Source organism: Octopus sinensis, linkage group LG11 (assembly GCF_006345805.1).
Source record: "Octopus sinensis linkage group LG11, ASM634580v1, whole genome shotgun sequence".
Classification (NCBI taxonomy): domain Eukaryota; kingdom Metazoa; phylum Mollusca; class Cephalopoda; order Octopoda; family Octopodidae; genus Octopus; species Octopus sinensis.
Genome location: NC_043007.1, coordinates 48,740,258 through 48,757,758, shown reverse-complemented (window position 1 = coordinate 48,757,758; position 17,501 = coordinate 48,740,258). Strand labels below are relative to the sequence as shown.

Below are 17,501 nucleotides of genomic sequence, written 5' to 3'. Positions count from 1 at the left end.
TATATTTTAAGAAAAAGGTGGCCAACTCTTCAGAAAGTCTCCATGAATGGACGAAAGTACTAATAAACAATTATCCAAAATTCTGACTGCCTCCTTTTTCTTAATATACAATATCTGTACATCACTTCAAACACACACACACACACACACACTCACTCCGTCCGTCTGTCATTGTCTGAGGTGGTAGTACTGGGGACCCTGGTTTCCTCCTCTGTGTTGCTGGTCCCGGATTGGTCACCATCTCTAGCTGTGATGATTGTACTGCTGGTAACATATGGTGTGGGGCCAGTCACTCTACTGATGTTGATAATAATGGTTTGTCCATCATCTGGGGTTGTCAGTTACCACCTTGCATCAGCCTCCTATTGGACAGTTATTGCTTACTCTGCAAGAGCAACCTGCCTACTCCTTGTTTTGTGGGTGCTTGTTAAAATGCTTTTTATGTTAAGTGCACAACTAAAGGAGACACTTAGATTGTTCCTGTTAAATAAATGCTTGTATCTATGTGTGTGTGTGTGAAATAAATAAATATATATGTAAATATATATATATATATATATATATATATATATATATTATATATATATATATTTATTTATTCATATATATATATATATTTATTCATATATATATATATAATATATTTATTTATTTATATATATATATATTTTTTATTTATATATATATATATTTATTTATTTATTTCACACACACACACACACACACTCATAGATACAAGCATCTATTTAACAGGCACAACCTAAGTGTCTCCTTTAGTTGTGCACTTAACACACACACACACACATATATATATATATCATCATAATTGTTTAATGTCTGCCTTCTATGCTGGCATGGGTGGGACAGTTTGACAAGAGCCGGCCAAGTAGAAGCCTGCATCAGACTTCTTTTGGCAGGATTTTTACAGCTGGATGCCCTTCCAAACACCAACCACTTTAGAGTATGGTCTGCGTGCTTTTAAGTGGCACCTGCACTGACAGGGTCACCAAGTACTTGCAAGACAAAGAAAAAAAAATCTCTTTTGAGAGGGAGGGGGCATTGGAGGAGGTGATATTGTGTCGGAAAGGTTATAGTGAGACAGAGAGATAGAAACAGGTGTCTTGCTGTAGAGGAGATACAAGGTTGCCTGGGTGGGGGGAGGGGGAGAGAGAGAGACAGATCAGAAATGAAGTCAGAAACAAGTGCACTGCTGCAGATGAAAGATGTTGTTACTCATCCTGAGGGAAGTGCAGGAGAAGAAGAGAGAGAGTAGGAGACAGCAAGATAGAGATGGTGGCAAAGTGCTGAGCATACTCACAAGGGACAGGGATCAGAATATAAATAGGATGGTTGAGTAAAGGAAGAGAGAGATATAGATGGTGACAAGTGCCTTCAGGTTCGAATGCCGTAATATAAGTGGTAGGATATTGTGAAAGAAGCTTGGTTAAAGTGTGTGGAAGTGGGGAGTGAGTAGCAAAAGCCTGGGTGTGTATATATATATAACCTCCAAACCTTCTAATATATTTATTTGGATGTACAAGACATCAGAATGGATGGTTTAATATCAGATCCATAAAGAGATACAATCTTTGCAAACATTGCTTTAACAATAAATATGATCCAAACACAAAATATTCTCTCTAAAAATAATCAAGCAAACACAACTGACAACACAAATCTTTTGACGGGACCACCCCAATCACAAAGGACAACAAATGACGAAACAAAAACTGACACAAACCAAGAAAAACCTTCAAAACCCCCAAGACTGGAACAAACTTCTAAACCAACGTAAACATGCTTATTGGAAAAGCATATGATGTAAGAACATAGCTAACATATACCAAAACTGGTGGGACATGAAGAATCCAATACTCCCTAGAAAATTCCTTATCAAAGAAATAAGAGGTGAAACATTAGAAGAAACAACAATACATGCAAACCTAGCCCTTTGCCGACTAGAAACGGAAATTTCCCTTCCACAAACACAAAGTTTACACCAGGAAGATAAAATTAAAACAATTGATACTGTCATAATGGCCAAAATAACAGAAAGGAACAATAACCAAAACAAAGAAAAACTACAACAATTATGGAAAGAGGATACCAAATGAGAGGAGGAAAGATCCAGAATTATGTGGACCAAACAACAGGAGTAGTTTTTAAACTACGAAAAGAACTATGGGGAAAAATCAATTATGAAGACAAAAAAACTACCAAAACAAATGAAAAGATAAACAAACCAACATCATGAACATATTGGACTCCCAGACATCCAAATAAGCCCTACCAAATACAAACCAAAAACCCGCTCCTTACACTGCCGAATCTCCCAATAAACAGACACACAAAATATGAAAGACGACCATCAACCCAAAACCCTACAAAGACAAACACACAAGCAGCAAGACGAGCATGATACATACAACCAACAACCTATAACACTTGGAGAGAACAAACAGAATATGAACAACCACCAACACATAACACTGGACATCCTAAATGGACACACACATGGAACAATAAACAAGTGGATAGAAATCAACACACAACCTACAACAAACATTGAAGAAATCCAAACCATACAAACACCAACCCTATGCGACCCCACAAATTTACAAGATGGATAAAAAACAACCCCCACTATCAATACAATACAAACACAAAACATGAACCATCCACCTACCCACAAAGAAACCTGAACCCCAGTAATAGAAATTGGCTCAACAAACACAGAAGATGGGAAGAAAACAACTACCAAAGACAAAACAACACATACATACCATACAGACCACCCCTACTACTACAAGAAAACCTAAGAACTGAAAATGGAATTTGGAGATGCAACAACACAACCCCTTTTTTAAGGAAAGGATACTTCAACCATACTCCAGACCCAATACACCAAAAATTCCGAATGAACACACAAATCACATAGACCCCAAAATAATAAACCTATCTAAAAGAGAACTTAACGAAAATGAAATGAACCTACTACTAAAAGGCCTCAAATTTACACCCACACCCACTCCAAATCTCATAGAACTAAAAACTGATATAGACAACTTCAGCCACCACCTCCGCCTTATGGAATTCTTTGAAAATAAAGAAACAGTAGATAACTCAATCATAAGAAAAAAACCCATTTCACCCCTTACAAGGGAAGTGACAAACACCTAGACACATACATAGAGACAATCTCCAAATTCCCTCTCAACACACACAAATGCAAACAGAACCTTCGCAGAGGAGAAAAACAAGCCTTACAAAAACTAAAAAATGACAAGAAGCTGACAAAGGTGGAGCAATAGTAATGATGGATACAGATTACTACAAAGAAAAGATACTGGAGTTGCTTAACAACCAGACATCCTATAAAGAGGAACCAACAAAACCGGAGAAAACAACAATAAAAAAAATTAGAACATTAGTCAATGAATACCAGGACTCCTTTACAGATAAGGAGAAAGATTATCTATGCAACTCAAGAACCAAAGATAGCAACTTTTATGGATTACCTAAAATTCATAAAAGCTCTGAAATACAGAGAGCCACAAAGGAACAGAGGAACCACTATATAAGAATACAAAGGTCTGCAGACCTCACAATGAGACCAATAGTGGCAGGATCCCAGGTACCAACACAACAACTAAGCCACTTCATAGATGTACTCCTCGAACCTTTATGCCCACACATACCAAGCTACATAAGGGATGACATAGACTTCCTCACACACATTCCAAATACAGTTCCGAAAAACACCATACTTGCAAGCTTCGATGTCACAAACCTATACATGAACATACCATACACCCTAAGTCTGGAAGCAATAAAACAATCGGTAGAAAAATACAGGTAACTCATAGACGAACGTTTCAAGACAGACTTTATCACCCAAGCCACCCAATTAATACTCGAAGAAAATACATTCTCATTCAACAACAAGACATACCGACAGATAAAGGGCACGGCTATGGGTACAAAATTCGCACCTTCATATGCCAACCTGGTGATGGGTTTCCTTGAGAACAAACTATACGATGAAATAGGGAAAGTCTTTGAACATGACTTCAGAGAAGACATCAAGTAAAAGTGGAAACGCTACCTCGATGACGGCTTCATCTTTTGGAACAGATCAGAAGACCTACGAACATTCCACAACATCCTCAACACGCTGCACCCATCTATCAACTTCACAATAGATACCAGCCTTCCCTTTCTAGACATCAACATCAAGATACACAACTCCATCATCACAACAGACATCCACTACAAAAAAAACGACACACACCAATATTTAAATTTCTACTCCTGCCACGCATCCCACATAAAAAGAAACATCCCATATAGTATGGCAAGACGCATATGCAGCATAGTAACTGACTCACAAACACGCCTAATAAGACTAGATGAACTTTAAAATTTCCTACTAGAACAAAAATACCCCCTTAAACTAATAAAAAATGGAATCTCAAGAGCAATGAAACTAGACATCACACAACTCAGGACACCCAAAACAAAAAACAAAGAAAACATTATCCCTTTCATAAACACACACAACCCTGGAGTTACCAACATGTTCCAAATCATACATTCAAACCTACCAATAGTCTTACAAAGCCCCAAAATGGAAAACACTAAACAAATATTGCATAAAAAGCAGTAGACGACAAGACAAAAACCTAAAGAAACAGCTAACAAGAGCAAAATTCTCATCAGAAACTAAAACTGAATTCTTTGTAAAAGAGTACGGAAATGGTAGATGTGGGATCTGCAGTAACCCCACCTAAAATACATAGAGAGACAAAGAAATGAAATTTAAAAGTGGTCACATATTCAAAATAAATGCAGATATGAACTGCAAGACACAGAATGTAATATACTGCATAACCTGCACTACGTGCAAGGAGGATTACATAGGTGAAACTGGAAATTCTTTATGCCAACAAGCCAGGATTCACCGACAACATGTCCGACAGGAGGAACTGCGCAAGATACCACTGAGTAAACACCTAGATACATGTGGAGAAGGAAAATTTAAGATCTTTCCCTTCTACAAATGTCCAAAGAATGACACCTCCTTCAGGAGGAATATGGAAAAATATTTCATAACTAAGTTCTCCCCCAAATTGAATGGCTGAAAATATCTCTATAATAAGCTGTACTAGATGAAGGACCAAATTTGTAAAGTAAACTGTATTAAACACACACAAACACAGTTCTACATATGTGTTTTGGTTTTTGAAAATACAACATTGAACAAAGGATATTCTAATATTTGAATGAAACCATTTTACTTTTATTTGAGGAACCAGTTGCTCCTGTATGATAAAACTTAATATTTATTTAGCTGTCAATTAGTGAGATATTAGACTAAATCAATTGAAGATCAGACAACAGACTTAGTGGTTGTCAGTTTGTATTCTGTCATCTGTAACTTCAAGAAAGTCTCTTTTTCAAGTATGGACCTTATGAAATTTTGCTCATCATACATTGAAGGACAAATCTTTCAATTTATAATTCAACAAACATAGTGTAGCATTTAGTATATATATATATATATATATATATATTTATATATATATAGTGATATAAATATCAACACAATTATTTCTTCTTCCTCTTTTTCTTCTTTCTTCCCTTCTCCAACGACACCCGTTCCAGACTCACAGGCACCACCACCCCCACACACACCTTCACAAAACAATAATAAAAAGAAGTCCAGACAATTCTTCTTTGAAATGGCCAATTTCTAAAAACCAAAAACCATTTATAGTTGCAAAAAAATAAAAACAAAAGTGGCACTGATTACTCTTAACAACTTGACCATTCCTCCTTAAACACACACACTCTCACAAGACAATGATAAAAAGGAAATATAATTTATGGTCTACTTTCCCTCCCCTTTCTTCCTAACACTTCTTTCAGATACAAAAACACACACATACACACATACATACTCTCTCTCACTTTCTCCCCATTCATCACCCTCTTGTACTATCTTATATCCCTCCCCACCACTACATGCTCAATAACACTATAAAATGGTAAAAATTTTTTCACAGGAACTTAGTTCGATTTGAAAACCTCACTAGAATGGAAGAAAGCGCGAATATATGATATAAGTTATATGATGTATAAAAACATGTAATATACAAATAAATATCTGTAAATAAAAACCATCCAAATTTCTGAGTACCTCATTTCTTCTAATATAAAATACCTGTACATCATCTCCAAACCTTCTAATATATATATCATCATCATCATCATTTAGCGTCCGTTTTCCATGCTAGCATGGGTTGGACGGTTCAACTGGGGTCTGGGGAGCCCGAAGGCTGCACCAGGCCAGTCAGATCTGGCAGTGTTTCTACAGCTGGATGCCCTTCCTAACGCCAACCACTCCGAGAGTGTAGTGGGTGATTTTATGTGCCACCGACACAGGTGCCAGACGAGGCTGGCGAATGGCCATGCTCGGATGGTGTTTTTTATGTGCCACCGACACAGGTCGCAGACGAGGCTGGCAGACGGCCACGCTCGAATGGTGTTTTTATGTGCCACCAACACAGGTGCCAGATGAGGCTGGCGAACGGCCACGATCAGATGGTGTTTGTTACGTGCCCACAGCACGGAGGCTAGTCGATGCGGTACTGGCTACGGCCACGTTCGGATGGTTTTCTTGTGTGCCACCGGCACTGGTACCACAAAGATATATATATATATATATATATATATATATATATAGAGAGAGAGAGAGAGAGAGAGAGTTGGGGGGGGGGTCTACCGGATAGCAATGATACAGAGGAACAGGGCCATGAGGACAAGATTGGGGAGTAAGAGTTAGGTATAGTGTATGAAGGAGGAAATGTGAGGAAGAGAAGAAACGTAGAGATGTAGGTTGGGTTGTTGGGGTAGGGTGTGTGAAAAGTTTACTTGTTACATGTAGGTGGAACACACATGTTGATGGGGGGGGGGCTAGCAGATAGCAATGAAACATTGAGACAGGGCATGTGGGTGGAGCACACAAGTTGGGGGCTAGCAGAGAGCAATGATACAGTGGCACAGAGCCAAGAGTACAGGATTGGTGTGTGGGAGATAAGCATAGTGCATGAAGTGGAAATGTGAAGAAGAGATGTAGTTTGGGTTGTTGTGGTAGGGTGTGTGAGAAGTTTTCTTGCTACGTGTGGCTGTGACACAGTGCTTCTAGAACTCAGTTTCAATGATGTGGGCAGGTCTTCTCAAGAACTTCATATCACCAGACATCTCAGTCCATTGTCATTTCCTCTGTGAGGCCCAACATCCTGAGATCGGTCCTTACCACTACAGCCCATATCTTCCTGGATACCATCCACTTTCAGTGATCGGCACTTCTTTATGCAGCTGTCCTCATTCATACACATCACATGTCAAAACCAATGGAGTCTTCTCTCTTGCATGCTACATTTGATTCCTCTTATGCCCAACTTTTCTCTTAATACATTTGTACTTTGTTGTACATGCGCAGTGATGTTGCACATCCAATGGAGTATATTGATACAACATGTAAGTGTAGGTATATGTACGTATGCCTGTCTTATGAATGGTTGATCTGGTAGAAAGTAAGAAATACTTACCCAATTAAGGCAACTCCTTGTCGGACAAAATATGAGGCAACATTCATAGCTAAGGGGAACAAGGCACGTGATCCTTCATCAACATTGGAAATTGTTGGTGGCATTTGTCTCAAAGAACCACCTCCTCCTTTTAACAGAAAGAAAAGGGTCCATTAAACATATATTTTAAATTATGTCATATCTCACATGAAGTAAGTATTTCAGGGATTTCTGGCAAACAGATCAACTAAACCATTCACAGTTCCAATATTACTTTCAAACAAAGGTGGCAAACTGGCAGAATCGTTAGCATACCAAGCAAAATGCTTAGTGGCATTTTGTCCATGTTTATGTTCTAAGTTCAAATTCTGATGAGATCAACTTTACCTTCCATCCTATCAGGGTTGATAAATAAAGTACCAGTGAAACACTGGGGTCGATGTAATTGACTAATACCCTTCTCTAAAATTGCAGGCCTTGTGTCTTTAGTAGCAACAATCATTTCTGCCTACACACCACAAGCAGGCCTGCCAAATGAACAGAAGGATCACTTTCATGATATTTTTCTGCAGGCTACCTTGAAGACAGGTGACAATGATTTCATCTTTTTGGCTGGAGATTTTAATGGGCATGTCAGACAGCAACCTGGTATCTACCATGGTGTACATGGAGGCCATGGAGTTGGTATCAGATAAGAAGAGAGAATAAGGCTCCAGGAGTTCTGTGATAAAATAACCTATTGATCTGCAACACCAACTACAGGAAGCCAGCTAGCCACCTGCTAACCTTTCAATCAGGTGATTCTGCTAGCCAGATTGATTTCATTCTCACCAAACAGCAGGATGCACAGATGCTCTTAAATACAAAGACCTTCCCTGGTGAAGAATGTACCCCCTAGCATAGACTAGTCATTAGTAACTTTAGACTCGTGACCGGAAGGATGTCAAAAAGCAGACCAATCTGGAAAAGGAGGACTTGGAGGCTTAAGAACCCTTCACATGGTCAGAGATTCAGGGAAACCTTACTGAGAAATTTGATGATAAGGAGGAGGAGCTACAATTCTGTGACATAGAAGGCAGCTGGGAATTCCTGTGAGACAGCTTGCTGAGTGTCACAGACCAAATCTGTGGCTGGTGCAAAGTCCCTTCCAGACCTAGGGTAACATGGTAGTGGAACAATACTGTAGCGGGCCATTAGAGCAAAGAAACAAGCTTGGAAGGTCTGGAAGAGTGGGGGTAGCAGGAGAATGTAACAGATAGCCAATAGGGAAGCTAGCAGACAGGTATATATAGCCAAGAGAGTAGCAGTAAAGAAGAAGTTTGCCAATGTTCAGTGACAGGAGAACCAAAGAAGTGAAGTATTTTGGATTGCAAGACAGTGTGTGAGAGAAAACCATGATGTCACAAGAGAGAAAAGTGTGCGTATGGATGATGGTTCACTTGCATTTAATGATTCTGCAAAGAAAGAGGCTTGGAGATGCCATTCTGAAAGACTGCTGAATATGGAAAATGAATGGGAGGAGGAGAGTCTGCCAAAGGTCGACCCAACTGAGGGACCAGCTACCCAAATAGACAGCACCCTGGTAGATAAAGCAATTAAGGATATGAAGACAGGGAAAGCACCTGGCCCATCAGGAATCACTGCTGAGATGCTTCAAATATCAGGTGGTGTGGGTTATGATCTTGTCACTCACATCGTAAATCAGGTAGTTCATGAAAGAGTCATACCCAATGACAGGTGTAGCAGCACCATAGTCAACTGCTACAAGGGTAAAGGTGATGCTTTAGATAGAAATAATTACAGGAGTATCAAATTATTGGTTCAGGTGATGAAAGTTACAGAGAGGGTCATAGCCCAACTAATTAGGGAGAGACTTAGCCTTGATGAGATGCAGTTGGGTTTTGTGCCATGTAGAAGCACCACTGATACTATACTTCTGGTAAGGCAACTACTGGAGAAATATCTAGCCAAAGATAAACCTCTGTACTTGGCTTTTGTTGACCTGGAGAAAGCTTTTGACAGCCTCTCCCAATCCCTTATCTGGTGGTCCATGTGGAAACTGAGAATAGACAAGTGGTTGGTAAGAGCTGTACAAGCCCTGAACAGGGATGCTGTCAGTAAGGTGAGGGTTCGCAACAAGCATAGTGAAGAATTCCAAGTAGAAATAGGATCATCAAGGATCACTCCTCAGCTCCCTCTTATTCATTATAATCCTCCAGGCAATAACAGAGGAATTCAAGGCAGGCTGCCCCTGGGAGCTCCTCTCTGCTGATGACATTGCTCTAATAGCCGAGTCACTACCAGAACTAGAGACGAAGTTTAGGGTGTGGAAGCAAGGTCCAGAATCGAAGGGCCTTAGGGTTAATATAGCAAAAACCAAAGTCTTAGTAAGTACGAAGGCCATCAAATCACAAACCCCTTTAGGTAGATGGCCCTGCTTGATCTGCAGAAAAGGTGTGGGTAGAAACTCTATACGATGTACCCGGTGTAAGCTATAGATGCATAAGAGGTGCAGCAATATCAAAGGAAGGTTAACCGGGAAGATAGTTTTGTGTGTGGCAGATGCTCTGGGGCAATAAACACTGAAGATGTTTAGAAAACAGATTCCATCACATGTCAGGGGGAGAAACTAGAAGTAGTTAATAGCTTCCGCTACCTAGGAACCAAGTCTGTAGTGGGGGTGGTTGCCCTGAGAGTGTAGCAGCTAGAATAAGAATAGCCTGGGCAAAGTTCAGGGAGCTCCTACTTTTGCTGGCAACTAAGGGCCTCTTGCTCAGGATGAAAAGTAGACTGTATGATGCATGTGTGCAAACTGCCATGCTACACGGCAGTGAAACATAGACCATGACTGCTGAGGACATGCATAGGCTTGAAAGAAATGAAGCTAATATGATCCACTGGATGTGTAATATCAGTGTGCATACACGACAGAGTGTAAGCGCCCTGAGAGAAAAGTTGGGCATAAGAAGCATCAAATGTGGTGTGCAAGAGAGACGACTGTTCTGGTATGGTCATGTATTACATATGGATCAGGACAGCTGTGTGAGGAAGTGTCACTCCCTAACTGTGGAAGACGTAGACCCAAGAAGTCATTGGATGAGGTAGTGAAGCATGACCTTCAACCATTGGGCCTCACATAGGCAATGATAGGAGACTGGCAATATGGCAATATGCTGTGATTGAGAAGACCTGCCAAATTAAGTGAGATCGCAGTCATGCATGTCTGCCCATGTTAAGAGTACCCCTGATGCACCGGGCAATATGATATGCTTGAGAAGACCTGTTGAGTCAAGTAAAACCAAAATCATTGCTGTGGCCAGTGCCCCGACTGGCTCCTGTGCCGGTGGCATGTAAAAAGCACTATCCAAACATGGTCGATGCCAGGTCTACTTGACAGGCTCCTGTGCCAGTGGTACATAAAAAACACTATCTGAATGTGATCGATCCCAGGACTATCTGACTGGTCCCTGTGCCAGTGACATATAAAAAGCACCATCTGAATGTGGCCAATACCAGTACCCGCTGACTGGCTCCTGTGCTGGTTGAATGTAAAAAGCACTATCCGAATGTGATCGATGCCAGGACCACCTTACTGGTCCCTGTCCTGGTAGCACGTAAAAAGCACCATCCTAATATGACTGATGCCAGTACCCACTGACTGGCTCCTCTGCTGGTGGAATGTAAAAAAAGCACTATTTGAATGTGATTGATGCCAGGCCTGCCTGAGTGATTCCTGTGCTGGTGACATGTAAAAAGCACCCACTACACTCTTGGAGTGGTTGGCATTAGGAAGGGCATCCAGCTGTAGAAACTCTGCCAGATCAGATTAAAGCCTGGTGCAGCTGCTGGCTCTCTAGACCTCTGTCAAACCATCCAACTCATGCCAGCATGGAAACTGGATGTTAAACGATGATGATGATGTTGAGATATATATATACGTACATACACATACATATAAATATGTATGTATAAGAAATACCAGAAATACTACTCAGCTTAGTGATTTGAGATATATGAATGTAAAAATAAAGCAGTAAATGATTTAAGAGAGACTATACACATACTATATGTGTGTGTGTGTTTGGTGTGTGATTCAATAGTCATGGGGTTGCACACATGATTGTAAGGTAGTAGCTTTGATTCTTGCATGAGATGATGCTGTTGTGTTCTGGAGCAAAACACTTCATTTCACGTTGCTCCAGTTCACTCAGATGGCAAAGGAGAATAATTGTGCCACTGATTGGCGTCCAATCCAGGAGGGGAGTGCGTATGCCACAGAATCTGAGAAACTGGCCTTATGGCCAATGGTTTGAGAAGGAACCTTAGTTCCTTCTTTTTGATGTGTATGTAAATACATGTGTGTGTATATATATATATATATGAGTGTGTGTGTGTGTATGTGCATGTGTGTGTATGTGTGTGTGTGTGTGTGTGTATGTATGTATGTCTGTCTGTCTAATAATTAGCAGAAATACTATCTAGCTTGGTGATTTGAGGCAAATTAAAGTGAAAATAAAGAACTGATTTACCAGGGACAAGTTTCTGTAGAAAATTCTCCATGAAATTTCCAAATGTCAAAGCAAGTTGGTCCTTTTTATCATCATGCCACTAAGATAAAGATAAAAACTGTGTCAGAGAGGGAGAGAGAGGGGGTAGAGAGAGAAGGAGAGAGAGGAGCAAAGGACGAGAGAATGTGAGAAGAATAGTATGTGGTGTGAGAAGGAATATGAAGTGAGCAAGAGAGAGTGTTAGGGAATTGTGAGGTGAGAAAGAGAGAGAATGAAATAATTAAGAGACACCTGTGAAGCACACATGCACACAATCTACACAAACACACACTGAGATAAGTGACTAACATATAAAACATATAGAGATAAATTTGATAAATGACAGTAATCTAACATACACACACACACATGGATGAATTGTTTGTTTTTTAACCACTAAGCAGATGGAAATTGTGTCGAAGCCCACCATAAAGACTTCTCTGTTATTCAAAAGTCGAGGCTTGTCACATTTTGTCATACTGAGCAAATGTGTTCATGTGTCTTTGATTTAATGAATAGATTGTTCAATTGATTGAACAACTGTGCACTTGTAAGTATCTTCAACAGAAGAGACCATTATATGTATGTATATATACGAATACGTGTGTGTGTCTATATATATATATATATATCAGGTCATCCCATAAGTTCTGTCCGATTTTACCTTTTTTAAAATTGAATGAAATTTAATAGTATTTTAGAATGTCTAATGGAATTAAAAATTATTTTTATGCATTTGTGTACATTTAACTAATTAAATACCCCGACTGGCCTCCGTGCTAGTGGCATGTAAAAAGCACCCACTATAATCACGGAGTGGTTGGTGTTAGGAAGGGCATCCAGCCGTAGAAACATTGCCAGATCAGACTGGGCTCGGTGCAGCCTTCTGGCTTCCCAGACCCCAGTTGAACTGTCCAACCCATGCTAGCATGGAAAGCGGACATTAAACGATGATGATGATTTACAGAATAATAGAATTAATATTTCTTTGATTGAAACCCTTTCTAACATGGAAGTATCCAAAGAGCATTTGAGGCACATAATACTTTATGAGTACAAAAAAGGAAATTCTGCAGCCGAAGCAACTCGAAACACTCAGTTTATGGGAAAGAATGCTTGAATGAAAGAACTTGCAGAAGATGGTTTGCAAAATTCAGAAGTGGAGATTTCAGCCTTGAAGATGAAGATCGAACAGGATGTCCAGTTGAGTTTGATGATAAGCTCCTTGAGGCATTACTTGAAGAAAATCCTGCATTATCAGTTGAAGAATTGGTAATAAAGCTTAGTTCAAACCATACAACTGTTCATCGTCATCTTCAACAACTTGGAAAGGTTTCTAAATTTGGAAAATGGGTGCCTCATGAATTGTCTGAAAGCAACCGCAAATCCCGAGTTGACATCTGTTCTTCTTTCCATTCTCATGAACTCATTTCAGCCTTTTTGGATAAACTTGTGACGAAAAATGGATCTTCTATTGAAATGTTAAATGTCGTAAACAGTGGTTTGGTAAAAGGGAAAAAGCTCAACCACAACCAAGAAGGGAACTTCATAGGAAAAAGGTTCTCTCTATTTGGTGGGATTGCAAAGGAGTAATTCACTTTGAATTGTTACCACCTAATGCAGCAATCAATGCTCAAGTCTACTGTCAGCAATTAGAGAGTTTGAACCAAGATTTGAAGTAAAAAAGACCCACTTCAGTGACTTGAAAAGGAGTGATGTTTCATCAGGACAATGCGCGACCCCACACTGCAAAGACCACATCACAGAAGATCGAAGAGATTGGTTGGGAAAAAATTCCTCCTCCACCTTATTCTCCCAACCTTGCTCCTTCAGACTACCATTTGTGTCATAGTTTACAGAATCATTTGGGGGGCATAACTTTCACAAGCCAGGAGGAGGTTGAAACTGACATTTCAGAGTTCTTTGCTTTGAAACCAAGAGTTTTACATTGATGGGATTAAAAAACTCGTAAATAGATGGAAGGAAGTTATAGATAATCAGGGAAAGTACACTGATGATTAAACTTCAATTAAATATAATATTTGAGCACTTGTTTTCTTTATCTAAAATTCGGACAGAACTTATGGGATGACCTGATATATATTTATATATGGCATGTAAAAAGCACCATCTGAACGTGGTCGATGCCAGTGCCGCCTGACTGGCTCCCGTGCCACTGGCACGTAAAAAGCGCTCGCTACACTCTCAGAATGGTTGGTGTTAGGATGGGCATCCAGCTATAGAAACCTTGCCAGATCAGATTGGAGCCTGGTGCAGCCTACTGGCTTGCTGGTCCCCAGTCAAACTGTCTGACCCATGCCAGCATGGAAGGCAGATGTTAAACAATGACGATGATGATCGTGATGTATATATGTATATCAAATCTCTTACATGGTGATCCTGCATAACGATGGTCTTCTTGCATTAAAACACTTTCTAGACCTTTGTCCAGACCCTCAGCCCGACACCTCTACAATTCTTTGTTTGGCTGAACTTGTCCTCTCCTTCAACAAGTGCTTCTCATTTATGGGTGAGTTTTGCCAACAGGTCTCAGTAGTGGCTATGGGAATGAGATTGAGCCCCAACTATGTAATCCTGCTCGTAGGCTATGTTGAAGCCCAAATATTCACACAGTTCACTGGTCCTACTCCTGAGCTACATGGTCATACTATCAACAACTGTATCAGTGCAACCTCATAACTTTGTAAACATCTTGACTCCTTCCTCTGCTTCGTCCAAGTCCTTCCATCCAGCCCTTGAATTCTCCTCCACGGTCTCCAATATCTCTGTTGAATTTCTTGACATTTCCATTGGTATGGACCACTCTACTCTTACCACCTCCACCCACTACAAACACAAAGACTAACACTCCTACCTCAATGTCTCCTCCTCCCACCCTAACCACACCAAGCTCTCCATCCCCTATTCCCAATTCCTCTGTCTATGCCAGCTCTGTAGTGATGACCATGATTTTGAGACCCAGTCTCAATTCATGACTTGCCACTTTACCCTACTTTGATATCCAAACTGCCCTTGCTTGGGCAAGATCTGTTGACCGTGCTTCTACTCTCTCTCTCTCTCTCTCTCTCTCTCTCTCTCTCTCCCTGCACCTATCCCATGCTTACCTGTTTCTAGTTTCTCCTCACCTACAATCCCTCCAACACACTATTCTCTGAGCCTTTCGTTGACTCCAGTCTGACCCCACCACCTTACACATCTTCCTTAACCTGCCCCTTCCCTCTTTCATATGCACCCATAACCTGTGTGACTTTCTAGTCCACAGTTTCTTCCCTACTCCTGGCTTCTTCCCCTGCTCTTGTCCATACTATCACACCTGCCTCTACCTCTCCAACACCACTATTCTCACCAGCACCCATCACTGCCTCTATCACATCACTGACTCTTTTACCTGCATCTCCAGCAATATTATCTACTTATCTACTGCATTACCTGCTCTCCCTATCCTTCACTGTACATTGGTCAAATGGGATGCCACTTGGTCACCAATTCATTGAGCACCTCTGAGACATCAGACTCGGCGATGACTACCTCGTCTTGTGCCACTTCCGTTCCACCGTCATCTGCTGCAACATCTGTCTGTGTTTGAACTGTCTCTGCACAGGAGTCACCTGAACTACCACCTTTGCCTTGAACAAGAATTAATCTTCTCCCTTCATTCCTTTGCTCCTTATGACCTTAATTTGCCAACTCTCTTCATCTAATACCAACCTACAGATTCCCACATACCTCCCACCTTCAACTGCCCCTCTCCTTCACCACCCCCATCTGTATACAGCCTAACTCAGTACCCTCACCACACACAAATAGGCCCATGAACTCGTTCCCCATTCACACATACACACTCACACACACCATTCTCACATACATACATACGCTAGTTTGGCCAGGCCACCATTATTATCTCTGTTTCACTCAGCCTCTTTCCATGTTCTTTTATTCTTTTATTTGCTTCACTCACAAGGTTTTGGTCAGCCCTGGGATATAGTAGGAAACATTTGCCCAAGTGCCTTGCAGTGGGACTGAACTAAAAACCACATGGTTTTGAAGCAAACCTCTTAACCAGACAGCCATGCTTGTGCCAATAATTAGCCACATCTGGACCTCACAACCACACCTGCATACACACACGCATATATAACTTCTTTCTTTTATTCTTTTATTTAATTCGGCCATCAGACTATGGCCATGCAGGGGCACCACCTAGAAGAATTTTAGTTGAATGAATCAACCACAGGGCTTGGTATTGTTTTTTTTTTTGGCCGAATCTTTAAGTTCCAAGGACATAAACATACCAACACTGGTTGTCAAGCAGTGATGGAGGGCAAACACAGACACATAATATATATATATATAGATATATATATATAATATATATATATATATATAATATATATATACAGATAGATAGATAGATATACAATGGGCTTCTTTCAATTTCTGCTGATCAAATCCACTCAAAGGCATTGGTTGGTTTGAGACTATAGTATAAGACGTTTGCCCAAGGTGCCATGTAGTGGGACTGAAGTTAAAACCATGTGGCTGGAAAGCAAACTCCTTACCACACAACCATCCCTGCATCTTGATATATTTATATAAGTATATATTTAAAAACTGCTATCAAGACACGCTTGGATCTCTCCACATATTAAGACACATACACACACACACAAGTGAATAAAATAAGAAATATGAACTATCATAGTCTTCATTGATATGTCTATATCAGTGTTACAATTATGGAATCAGCAGTGTTTACTTACCAAAGCATTATTGACTGCATCAACAAATGTGTCAGCATCCATGGAGACCAATTCTTTGGCATGTTCATGGCTGGTGCTCCAAACAAGAGAACTTTCTTTTTTTGATAGCTGTTGGATGGAAGATAGAAAGAAGCAAATCAATAACTCAATTTATGGATGGTTAGACAGAATCCAATGAGCAAGCAGACTGCACTGAGCTTCAATGTCTGCTTTGGTTAGGCTTCTGGTGCCTTTTTCTGGGACACCAACATTTGTGAGGTCACCAAATAATTTGCAAAAGACCCTTAGCTGAGTGGGGTTGTAGTAGAGAGGGACCCTGCATTATGCCAGGTCTTCAGAGGCTAAAAGATGATAGAGGTACATGGAAGATATGTCTTGTTATAGGGGAGACATAAAGCTTTCCCACAGTAGGTGGGGAACAGCTAGAAAGAAGACAACATTGGAGGTGATGAAGTGTCAAAGTGTATTCTTAAGCTATAAGAAGGTATTTTGAGATACTTTCTTAATGGTCAAAGAATTGAGTAGGATGGGTGGATAAGTTCATTAGAGTGAGAGGAGAGTGACAAATGGTTAGAGATGGA

General features: G+C 40.3%; 1 protein-coding gene across 2 annotated transcripts in view; it reads right to left on the bottom strand.

Moving 5' to 3' along the window:
- LOC115217341 (ubiquinone biosynthesis monooxygenase COQ6, mitochondrial) overlaps positions 1-17,501 on the bottom strand; it is a 46,051-nt gene that overhangs the window by 11,437 nt on the left and 17,113 nt on the right. For both annotated transcript variants that reach the window (XM_036507474.1, XM_029787002.2), the window contains exons 7-9: positions 16,921-17,028; positions 12,122-12,200; positions 7,614-7,740 (exon numbers count right to left, since the gene is read on the bottom strand). In XM_036507474.1, the coding sequence (XP_036363367.1) occupies positions 7,614-7,740; positions 12,122-12,200; positions 16,921-17,028 (314 nt within the window). The remainder of the gene's footprint in view (positions 1-7,613; positions 7,741-12,121; positions 12,201-16,920; positions 17,029-17,501) is intronic.